Here is a 12,587-nt window from a genome sequence, read left to right as displayed (position 1 = left end):
TTTGCTGATCCCCTTTTCTTGGTTTTCTCTCACCACAGACTGCAATCGTAAAATCCTAAATAGCTGAACTTATATAGATTTATATAAATTTAAGGAGGTAGTAAAATAATGATAAGCTGATTTTTTTCTGTTGTTCTTAAACCCCCAAACATTCGGCAGCTGCTTCCGTAGTATCTGCGCACGTTAATGATCACATTTCTCATTATGTATATGTGTGAGTGTGAATATACAAGTGTATATCTTATATACACAAATCATATGTAAATGTGTGTCTATATATTTTTAAGGTGTTTGGATTCTATGGGAGTGGAATGCATAACTATGCCTAGGGCAGTGCAACTCTTTGACACTACAGCCTCTAGGCTCACTCTCATGGTTGTTTGTTGGATTTGACGGTCTTTTAAAGGAATACTCCAAATCCCTAAAACACTTCAGTTAACAGAGTTTTCCCTCCTTGTCACTTTATAAAAGCTCCACTGTGCCTGGTCAGGGCTGCCATCAGAAATGTTGGGGCCCCTGACAAAGCTCATGGTCTGGGCCCCCAGATCCCACCCATGAGTCCGCCCACAGAACCCGCCCCTAAATCAGCCCACAAGGATGCAGTGTGTAGTCAATGCACAGTGTGTGTTTAGTGGATGCAGCGTGTGTAAAGTGGCCAAAATGTAGATCAGCATCTGTTGTACAAGTCCCAGAATGCTTTGCTAGCTGTGGATCTACAATTTGCACATTCTTGCGGGGCTTTATTTAGCACTCAGCAGTGTATGTGTGTTTAAATGTAAGCATGTTTTTGTAAGGATTATGTGTGTATGTGAATGTTGGTGTTTGAATGCAGACATGCATTTGTGTGCAGTGTATACACACACATACACACATTGACATACATGCAAATACACAGACACACAGTTACACACACACAGAAACACACATTGACACATACTTACACACACACACCCTAAAGGTGCACACTGACACAGATAGAAACACACACACACACACAGATACACAAACACACACAGATGCCAACTGACACAGATACATACACTGACACACATACATGCCCATACATATGAGATACAGACACTGACATACATGAAAATATACAGACACACACACAGATACACACTCAGGTGCAAACTGACACACATATACATACAGACACACACATACACCTCAGATGCATACACTGACACTCTGATACAGACAGACACACAGATACACATACACTCAGACGCACATTGACACAGATACATACAGCTACACACACACACAGACACACAGACACACACACACACACACACACACACATATACTCATACACACAGACACAGATACACATAAAACCAAAATATAAATAAAATAAAAGGTTTAAAAAGTAGAGAAACAATAAAGTCTATGAATTTACACCAAATAAAATTAACTTTAGTTGAGAATCTCTTAAAACAAAGATAGTGTGAGCGCTCCAGCAATAAAAAAAAAGAAAGAAAATGGGTCATGCACATAATAAAATATCAGATGGGGTGTGCAAGATAAAAAGGTACACAACAACGTGACTCTGATAATTGTTGCATTCTGTATGTAAAGATCAAAAAGCAGTCAGCACCAAATAGAAAAGATTCACATTGCAACAAAGTTACCAAAACAAACAGTTAAATAAAGCCCAACTAAAACAAAAAAATGGGGCATATCAACTAAGTAGTGAAAATGATTATGGGGAAAAAACGTGTACATAGAAAGCAAATACACAGTCACTCGAAAGCACTAACATAAAACCTGCAGCACTGCTACACAATAATGAAATATAATAAAACAAAAGACTACAGGTCTGTGTAAAAAAACAATTACATACACTCAAGTGCACACTGACACCCAGATACAAACAAACACAAAGATAAAACACACTGATAGATACACAGACACAAACACAGATACACACACTGATAGATACACAGATACACACACTGATAGATACACAGACACAAACACAGACACACACATACATACAAACACAGATAGATACACAGACACAAACACAGACACACACATACATACAAACACAGATAGATACACAGACACACACACAGACACACACACTGAAAGATACACAGACACACACACACACAGATAGATACACACACACACACACACAGATACACACACAGATAGATACACAGACACAAACACAGATACACAAACTGATAGATACACAGACACAAACACAGATACAGACAAACACAAAGATACACACACTGATAGATACACAGACACACACACAGATACACAAAGACACTCAGGTGCACACTGACACACATATACAAACACACTGACAGATACACACAAACACTCTGGTACACAGATACATACACACTGACACTTTTTTTTTCAAACCACCCTCCTGTTTCTTACCTTTTGGCTGCAGGAGGGTGGACTCTGCTGGCTGGGGCTGATGTGGGTTTGTCTCTCTCTCCTCCTCTCACTCCCCAGTGCTTCCTCCCGCGCGGGTGTTAGCTGGGAGGAAGTGAGCTCACTCCCTCCCAGCACTGCCAGGAGGTACATAGATACACAGACACATACACAGATACACACACTGATAGATACACACACACACACACACATATACACACACAGATAGATACACAGACACAAACACAGATACACAAACTGATAGATACACAGACACAGATACAGACAAACACAAAGATACACACACTGATAGATACACAGACACACACACACACACACACACACACACACACAGATACAAACACAGATAGATACACAGACACACACACAGATACACACACTGATAGATACACAGACACAAACACAGATAAAAACACAGATAGATACACAGACACACACACTGATAGATACACAGACACACACACACAGATACACACACAGGTAGATACACAGACACAAACACAGATACACACACTGATAGATACACAGACACATACACAGATACACACACAGATAGATACACAGACACAAACACAGATACACACACTGATAGATACACAGACACATACACAGATACACACACTGATAGATACACAGACACACACACAGATACACACACATATAGATACACAGACACAAACACAGATACACAAACTGATAGATACACAGACACAAACACAGATACAGACAAACACAAATATACACACATTGATAGATACACAGACACACACACAGATACACAAAGACACTCAGGTGCACACTGACACACATATACAAACACACTGACAGATACACACAAAAACTCTGGTACACAGATACATACACAATGACACTTTTTTTTTCAAACCTCCCTCCTGTTTCTTACCTTTTGGCTGCAGGAGGGTGGACTCTGCTGGCTGGGGCTGATGTGGGTTTGGCTCTCTCTCCTCCTCTCACTCCCCAGTGCTTCCTCCCGCGCGGGTGTTAGCTGGGAGGAAGTGAGCTCACTCCCTCCCAGCACTGCCAGGATCCTTAAAGGGGCCCAGTCTAGCTATTGGAAATCCACAGCACTGATCCGGCCCCTTTAGAGATATGCCAATCGGTTGGCCCTAAGTGCATGGACCACCCGATGGGCCCCCTCAGGTAGTTCTGCCACTGCCAAAACACATATATATAGCATTACTTGCTATATATATGGGTGTGCACATTGGGAATAGCGGCCTGGGTGCCTGGGCCCCCCAGGACCGCAGGGCCCATGACAACAGTCATGGTTGTCACACCCTGATGGCGGCCCTGTGCCTGGTACTTATGATTTCCTGAACAATCTGATGCTAATGCTTCTATGATAAAACTGCACAGTTAAGGTCTCTAAGTTCCTTATCTGAATATTACTTCAGTCATAATCTGTGCAATATCTTTGATATAGTTGTTAATACTACCCTTGCCTTTACTTTGGCTAACATTTGCTATCACTGTTTTTAAATGGTTGCTTTTAATAATATTTACCTTTCACTGGCTGTACTGCTTTGCTCCTTCTTGAGCCCACCTCCACTTTTTTTGACACTTTGTCTTACTGAATCTCACGGTCTCAATATCCATTTCTTTACAGATTGCACTTCTTGCTCCTTCACACCTTCTGCCACTGTTTCATCTAGAGCAGGATTTATCATAAGGTGAACAGAGGTGGTCACCAAAGACTAAACAGATTTGCTTGGACCATTTACTATCCCTATGTAAAGAATGAAGAGGGGCTCCAAAACCATTGACATTCTTAAGGCCCTCTGGTTACATCTCCTTCTGCATTTTCAAAATCGCATTCTGAATGCCTTTCTGCTTCCTGCAAAAAAAACCTCAAGTACATCTGGATTGCTTTTATTTGTTGCACTAACTATCTTCTGTTCTTTTATTCCCTAACTATTTCCTTCCCTGTGTGTTATTTCACCTTGAACCACATCCACTACCATACTTTTTAGCTTTGCTTTTCCTCTCCTTTGTGACACATATTTGTAATTTTCAATTCTTAACTCAATATATTGGAAAAATTACATGCGTTCAACCCATTCTTTGGTGTAAAACCCTCTGTTCGCTACTGCTTCTGAGACTTGACTGTTGCAATTACACAATAGTCTGTCATTCTACTTCAACATTTTCAAAACGATTGTCAGAATTTCTAAGTTTGTTCTTGTCTACCCATTCCGTAGATTCTCCACTATCTTCCTGTTCACTTGTGTTCTTAATTTCTCATTCTAACTCTCACCTGCACAGTTCTTATCTCACATATTCATCTGTGTTCTTTCTTAATCTTACACATTCTCATTCCTAACCTGCGATACTGTAACAAACTTCCTTCTCATATTCAGTCAGGCACCTCCTTCAAACCTCAGCAAATTTACCTTTTTCAATAGGCCTTTCTCAATCCTCCACAGATCAATATACTTCCGGATTGTGACCTCATCTGACCCACTCCTTACAGTCTCTCTAATTATTATATAGCACTACCATGAACCTTTGAGTCTTCTTTCCATAAAATACTACCATGCTACTTGGTCCAGCAAATCCTGTTTAAATTCACTTCTTAAACTTTTTAAGCACTATGTGCTAACTATTGGTGACCATGTCAGATTCAACGGGTGATGTTAGCTTAGTTAGGTTTTTGTGCAGCAGGCATGAGACGTGTTTTCACTTCTTTTGTCATATGTAGCTATATCATCTGTAAACATTCTTTAATATGTATTTGAGAGGTTTGCACTTTTTTAATTTTAGATACAGATTAACAGACACAGCAGGAGTGACATATGGCAAATCACAGATAAAATAAACATGCATGCTGTTAAGTGCTTAGTACTAGTAGTACAGGAACTAATAATCTAAATTTATATATTTATAGATTACCTGGTTGATTGGATTTATGATAAACTCAGCACATCTAAGCATCTGTGTAGGACAGGGGTAGTCAACCTTCGGCACTCCAGATGTTTTGGACTTTATCTCCCATAATGCTTTGCCAGTATTATGGATGTAAAAGCATTATGGGCGTTGTAGTTCTCAACATCTGGAGTGTTGAAGGTTGCCTATCGCTGGTGTAGGAAATGTGAGGACTGGGAATGGGCAAATGCACCCCCCCCCTCTCAAAAAATGTGTTTATCTTTTAAGATCATAAAAGACAGATATGAAAAATATAGCATATGTTAAGAGTTGCTTATCCCATTCTCACTAGTGATACTATATCATTTTACCATTAAAACTGCATGATTTAATGTATGATCTTCAAGTGGGCCTGGGATTTTTATGAAGCTCCCCCCCCCACCCCACAGGTTGTTGTTGGCTCCTAGGATGAAGAATCCGCAGAATCCAAGCACTGTACAAATATTATATGAAAGAGTAAGCTGAAGTAAATTATCTTAGAATTTACTTACAATGCCCATTTATTTATGCAATATCAATAATATTGACTAAATGACATACTGATCAACCATGAATAAATATCTATTAAATCTACCACCTCATTGTAAACTCATTAAGGCATATACTTCTTATAGAAAGTAACATAATATTCAATATAAACTCATTAAGGCATATACCTCTTATTGATAACAACCTAATATTCACTATATATACTTTTTATTTAGTGTAGGTGACATATTTACTGATTTTATCATCATCTGCAGTGGATACCTCTACAAGTTACCTTTGAAAACCTACAGGTTACCATTGAAATGCCAGATAAGGCAAACATAATAAAGACAAACAATAGCATTACATAGACTAAATAAACAAGTTTGTATAGAATAGATAACAGCAGTGACAAAATGAAAAATCACAATTTAAAATATGTATGTGGCATGTATGGAGGTTGCAACCCCCCTTTGAACCTCCCGCATGATAAAATGAGAGATAGAGAAAAAAATTAACTGCACTCCAATCGCGTGAAGATCCGGGTGCTAAACTGGACCAAGGGCCAGCACCAGCCCTAAGGAGTAGATATCGGTGGGAGAAAGAGGATTCAGGCACGCCAAGTATCTTCAAATGTATTTATTGGGACAAGTGAGACGCAGCAACGTTTTGACCCCTGAAAGGGTCTTTATCAAGCTTGACAAAGACCCTTTCAGGGGTCGAAACGTTTAGGTGTCTCACTTGTCCCAATAAATACATTTGAAGATACTTGGAGTGCCTGGATCCTCTTTCTACCATAGGGAGAGATAGAGACAGATATGTAAATGTAGTGAAACAGGTTCCCTTTAAAGTGTTTAGCACAATGGTGCTAAATAAAATTCCATATACAATATCATCCTACACATACATCCTAGTGCTGGTATTCTAATGCTGATGGTAGAGTTTATGAGCACTGAGATGCTCTAGGGGAGTTTTTGACTTATATTATCATTACTTAATAACCTGCTTCACTAAAACAGGGAGTTCAGCAACAACATGGAATGTTCTTTTCAAACAAAGAAAATATGGTTACATTTGAATAATACTGCTGAATTTACAACAAAATTGATAAAAAAATTAAAACATAACGCCAAAATGTGCAGAGACTGAAATTGCAACCTACTCTCCCTACACACAGTACCACAATCATTAATTTCCGTAATAAAGTATTATGGCTGGCAATACCTTATATAGTACATTTTAATTGCAGAAACAGCTATCCACATAGGCATAGAATTTACACAAATCCTAAGATTATTTATTGTGTCTGATATATTGGATATAAAGTCATGAGTCTTATAGCTTCTGCATGGGAGTGAAATATTTCAGAAGATATTGTCAAAATTAAAAACGACTCAATAAAATTCAGTTTTATTTTCTAAATGGTGAATTGAAATAAAATATAAACACTAATACAACATTTAAACCAGAATAGATAGATTGAAAAGATTAACCAGCTCAGCTAGTTTTACAATTTAGCAAATTGAGGGTAACTGTGATATTCAGTGTTTAATTCAAAACATTTTTCACTGTAAATAAATCCAGAGATATATTCAGGATACATGACTCCCAGTGCAATGTATTATAGTCTGCTCCCTTTACACACCATTCTCACCACTCTACTGACCCTAGACCTCCAGCACATATTTTTTTCTGTTCTCTTAACTAATATTTATTTCCCTTCAAAAACTCTACACTGACATCTCTCTTCTCCTAACAAATATCCTAGGATTATCCTACTAATTAGAAAGCATTATTTCCCATTTACAAAGTTTTTACTTTTTTATCATTATCTATTCCAAACTCACACTCCTGTTTTCATGGAAACATATTCTCATGACATCATGCACTAGAAGAGAACAGTGATCCACAAATTCCACTCTACATCATCAGAGTAGCATAGTGTAGGATCCGTATATAATACATCATGCCATATTATCTCTTCCATATATACAGCTAGTGTTAGGTACATGGTCAGGATTTCAAAGGCATTGTGTTTCTTTAAAAAACAAAAAAAACAACAAAAAAACTATAGTCACCAAAACAACTTTAGCTCAATGAAGCAGTTTTTGCGTATAGATTATGCCCCTGCAGTTCATTGCTCGATTCTCTGCCATCTAGGAGTGAAATAACGTATAACTGCATAACTATATAGAATGCATAACTGCATTCTATATAAGCCTAACCCTAAACTAAACCATGTCTATGAGCTTAACGTATCCCTTACCATCTTCCTATCTCGAACTCCAAGCAAGTTTGATGTTGGTGTCCTAAATCGACGTGGGGCAACATTGCATTGACTATAGCAACGAGTATAGAGTGCAACATGTCAATAACATTTTACAATGCCATGACATATTTGGATGCAATTACTTCTTAGATGTAATGGGTAGTCAACATTTCCACAGAATGAATTTAAATGAATACCATAGTATTATAAGTAGTTGAACAATTATCTTATCATAGAAAGAGGTAGAAAAGAAGATGGAGGAAGCAGTACACTGGGTTTTCAGTATGGAAGCACCATAAATATTTTACTAATTGTTCTAAGGGTAGATCAACATACATGCCCTTCGAAGACCAAGAAGCAAAACCCTAGGTTAAAATCATTTTGAGGACAGATAATTGAAATCTGCTTGCCCCGGCCCTAGCTGTATTGCTATCCTGACCATTGTCATCATCATAAACATAAACCTTCTTATGTTTTGATTTCAATGTTGCTGCTGAATCAAAATTACTGACAAATAAATCAGGCCTTATTCTAAGCCAGCCTCAACATAAGCTACCACGTGTAACGAAAAACCTCACCGTAAAAAACACAGAAATACAAAACATGGATTGCCACTTTTCTTAGCATTGTGTTTCCCTAGAAGATTGTTAAGACCAAATTCATCATCCTTAAAATACATTTATACACGTAGGAGGGTGATAAACCCATGAAGCAGAGAATTGCACAGATCTATCTTCTGTACTTCATAAAATATAGCTGACCTCAAGGACACAGTCGTCCTTTTTTCCTTATAATACACCACCAAGGATACATTGCGATGTAATGGGTGATCCTGATACTCAGATGCTGAGTAAAAAAAAATTGTGGCTGTACAAAAGATAAACTGCTACTTAAATGGAATTAACATTTAGTCAACATGATCACTTTTGTAGTAGCGGCTAATAATATTAGATATGTTGGAACAATACTATTAATGAAGATGCCATGGCCCTTTCCCTGTACATCAACATTCTCAATTTTTTAATGTTATCACGTTCAAGAAAATCACCTGTGTTACTCGTATAATGCTAGTCATTCCATGCATGTTTGATTTTTACTGGAAGGTAATCTGAGCTAGGTGTTAACACTTCATTGCTTACCTACAAGCAATAAAACATTGCTTACCTTAAGAACACAGAATTGAGGCTGGCTGCAGCACTAAGCCGAGAACGATCATGTGCATTCAAGACAAAAGCTTCACTTTCCTCCACAAAAACAGAATCTTCCAAAGATGATTTTTTCATATTTTCTATGGTGTATTTATACAACCACAACAATGGAAAAACTGACAACGGTGAAAGCTGATCACTGTGGCTGTGCCTTTAGCAAGGTTGTGAAACAGTAGCCTTTCAAGTTCCGGAAATATGCAGTTGGCTGGTATTCATGTCAGTCCAGTTTCTTTGCACGTTAATAAGTAACTTCCAAGATTTTGTAAATATGCAGATTTTATTCAACCTGTGCAAATCCTTTAATATATGAAATATGTCCAAAGGGTATGGATTGCTCTGAATTGATAAGATCAATTGCTTAATATATTGGAATTTTTTTCCATTAGCATTTTCTTTGCTTTTAAAGCTTGTGTAGTGCCTTAATAATGTAAATAGGAAGGCTAATTCACTTCAGCGTTTATAGCTATTGATTTATACTTAAAGATTTCTGCAAGTTTCCACATAGAGCATGTCTCGTCGGGGTACTTTTACACTTTTCTCTATTTAATGTTACAAGTTGCATAGGTGTTTATTCACTAAATAGTGACGTATGGTAAACTGAAATGTAAAAATGAACGCTAAAACAGCCAAATTGGAATAATATTTCTAACTCATCTGGGATTTTGTTCATCTCAACTAGCTCATCTAATTTTTCAAATTTCAATTTTCAAATACCGCAGCTCACTGTTTAATGAACATGTTTTTTAGAGTTACCTCCTTGTTAGTGAACGAGTATATGTTTATATATTGTATTATATGACATTATCTATTGTAATCCTGAGAACTTCTAGAACTTCAGCAGAAAAGGAAAGAGTTGCCCCTAGCAAACCACATTCAAAAAGTTGTTCAAAACCGATTTGACTACTTATATGCTATAGTTATAAGGAAGTAGAAAAAGGTGGCGCTACAGAGATAATATGTACAATTAAATACAAGCAGGTAGTAACATAGAAATAAATAAAGATATATAATACAGAGAGAGAACAATAAAATAATAATAGGTATATACATATATAAAAAAAAAAAAAAAATATATATATAAAAAGAACAGTCCAAAAACAGTCCAGTAAAACCTTGGGATGAGAGAACAATCACAGTTCTATCTGAGGTAGAGACGTCTATAGAGTAGTGGGATCAAGGGGTTCGTGGGATCCGTATGAAAGAGAAAAGAAAATCTAATAGTGCAATAGAACCCAAATAGGTAGCAGCTAATAACAAAGTCTATATGGTCCTACTCACGTTTTTGAGAGCTAAAAACTAACTCTAGTATAAACAGTGTACAGTGGTATAATCCCCACTTATGGGATACTTGAGGGAGTGTTGTAAGTAGATATCTCGTCAGATGGGGACCATATGTAACATAAAAAACAACAATAGTGCTCACTGTGATAAAACCAGGAGAGTTTTTAAAAATACCAAATGGTTACTCACATTTGGACAGACGCACTGCTCAATGATAGGGCGTAAGTGGTATAATCCCCACCAAGGATGCTTTGGAGTAGTATCTCTCTGGAATAAGTAAAACTTAGATGCCAGGTATTAAATAATAAAAATGGTAAAAATTGCCAAAATACAGTTAGTTAAAAATTCCACGCCCTACCATTGAGCAGTGCGTCTGCCCAATTAAATGTCAGTAACCATTTGGTATTTTAATACCAAATGGTTACTCATCTTATCTTATATATAGGATAGCCTTATGCCTATCCCATGCATGCTTAAACTCCTTTACTGTGTTAACCTCTACCACTTCAGCTGGAAGGCCATTCCATGCATCCACTACTCTCTCAGTAAAGTAATACTTATAATTTGCCATTTGGCTTATCCCTCCTGGAACATCAACCCTGTTACATATCTTAGTATCATCAGCAAAAAGACATACCTTACCATCAAGACCTTCTGCAATATCACTAATAAAAATATTAAAGAGAATGGGTCCAAGTACAGATCCCTGAGGTACCCCACTGGTGACAAGCCCAAGCTTCGAATATACTCCATTGACTACAACCCTCTGTTGCCTGTCACTCAGCCACTGCCTCACCCATTCAACAATATTGGAATCCAAACTTAAAGATTGCAGTTTATTGATACGCCTTCTATGTGCAACAGTGTCAAAAGCCTTACTGAAATCTAGGTAGGCAATGTCTACTGCACCACCCTGATCTAGAATTTTAGTAACCCAAATGGTAACTATGGTAAACATTGGCCTTGTATGCTTTATTTTAACATACGCATATACTGAATACATCGTTACTAGGTTTACAATATATATATATATATATAGTCTGTGGAATTCATTTTTAGAAAAAATCCAAAGGACAGGTTATGCGAGGTGGAGACAAATTTTTGCTCCTGTAAGTCCTCTTATTGTTTTAATGTGAGATTTCATTCTCTATAGTTTATAAAGGGATTTGAATCTTGAACAGGAAACAGAGTTTCAAACCACTGCAAAAAAAATCAAAGGTGTATAGGAAGAATAACAGTAAAGAATAGATGGCATTTCGAATAACAAAGGCTTGATGGTAGGTTACATGGAAACAATCATTGAAGAAGTGACCCTTTCAATATGACATCAGTGTGACATATGGTATACCTAAACCGATAGTTGCAGACATGCAGTTGAAAAATTATAAAAGAAATAGCCTTACATATCTGTTTTCCATCTAGAAATTTGACCTTTGTGTATACTTCATAGTTATACTGTATGAAGTCCATTTCAGAAATGTAAATATATATATATAGAAAGCTGTGCAGCTCGCATAAATTCAGATATGATTTTTTTCCCTACCTGTTCAGCAATTTTTTTCATGGCAAGATTATAACTAGATTGCAATTGTAATTTTTTTCACATCTCTAACATATTCTGCAGTGTTGTGCAATAGGTAATTCTAACAAAAAGATGTTTGACGTACAGGAAGAATAGGTGAAGAGGGCAGTGCCCAAATAAGGTTAAAAGTTAGAAGGATGAGGAACAGTGGAAAGAGAGGAAAGCAAATTATCTGGATATAACTGAAAAAAACGGGGTGTTTGGGAAGAGGTAGTGCAGTAAATGGGAGATTGCAAAGGCAGGTTATAAAGGATGTGGAATTAAGGTTGAGCCCATAGGCTTCTTTAAGAAGAAAAAAAATATTTTCAAAGGACTGAAGAGATGGGGAGATTTGAATGTGGCGTGGAACGGCATTCCTTAAGGTAGGGTGAGCCCTAGAGAAGTCCTGCAGATGAGAGTCACAAGAATGAGAACA

The 12,587-nt window shown here is 37.3% G+C and overlaps 1 protein-coding gene across 1 annotated transcript in view; it reads right to left on the bottom strand.

The window, feature by feature from the left end:
• The window catches only part of GRAMD2B (GRAM domain containing 2B), a 117,463-nt gene extending 108,018 nt beyond the window's left edge, over positions 1-9,445 (bottom strand). The window contains exon 1 of the mRNA XM_063456946.1: positions 9,266-9,445. Within this exon, the coding sequence (XP_063313016.1) occupies positions 9,266-9,384 (119 nt within the window). The 5' untranslated portion in view covers positions 9,385-9,445. The remainder of the gene's footprint in view (positions 1-9,265) is intronic.
• Positions 9,446-12,587: the final 3,142 nt, after the last annotated feature.

This window comes from Pelobates fuscus, chromosome 5 (genome assembly GCF_036172605.1).
Source record: "Pelobates fuscus isolate aPelFus1 chromosome 5, aPelFus1.pri, whole genome shotgun sequence".
Classification (NCBI taxonomy): Eukaryota; Metazoa; Chordata; class Amphibia; order Anura; family Pelobatidae; genus Pelobates; species Pelobates fuscus.
Note: the sequence above shows the minus strand (reverse complement) of the source record. Positions and strands in the feature narration are given on the sequence as shown.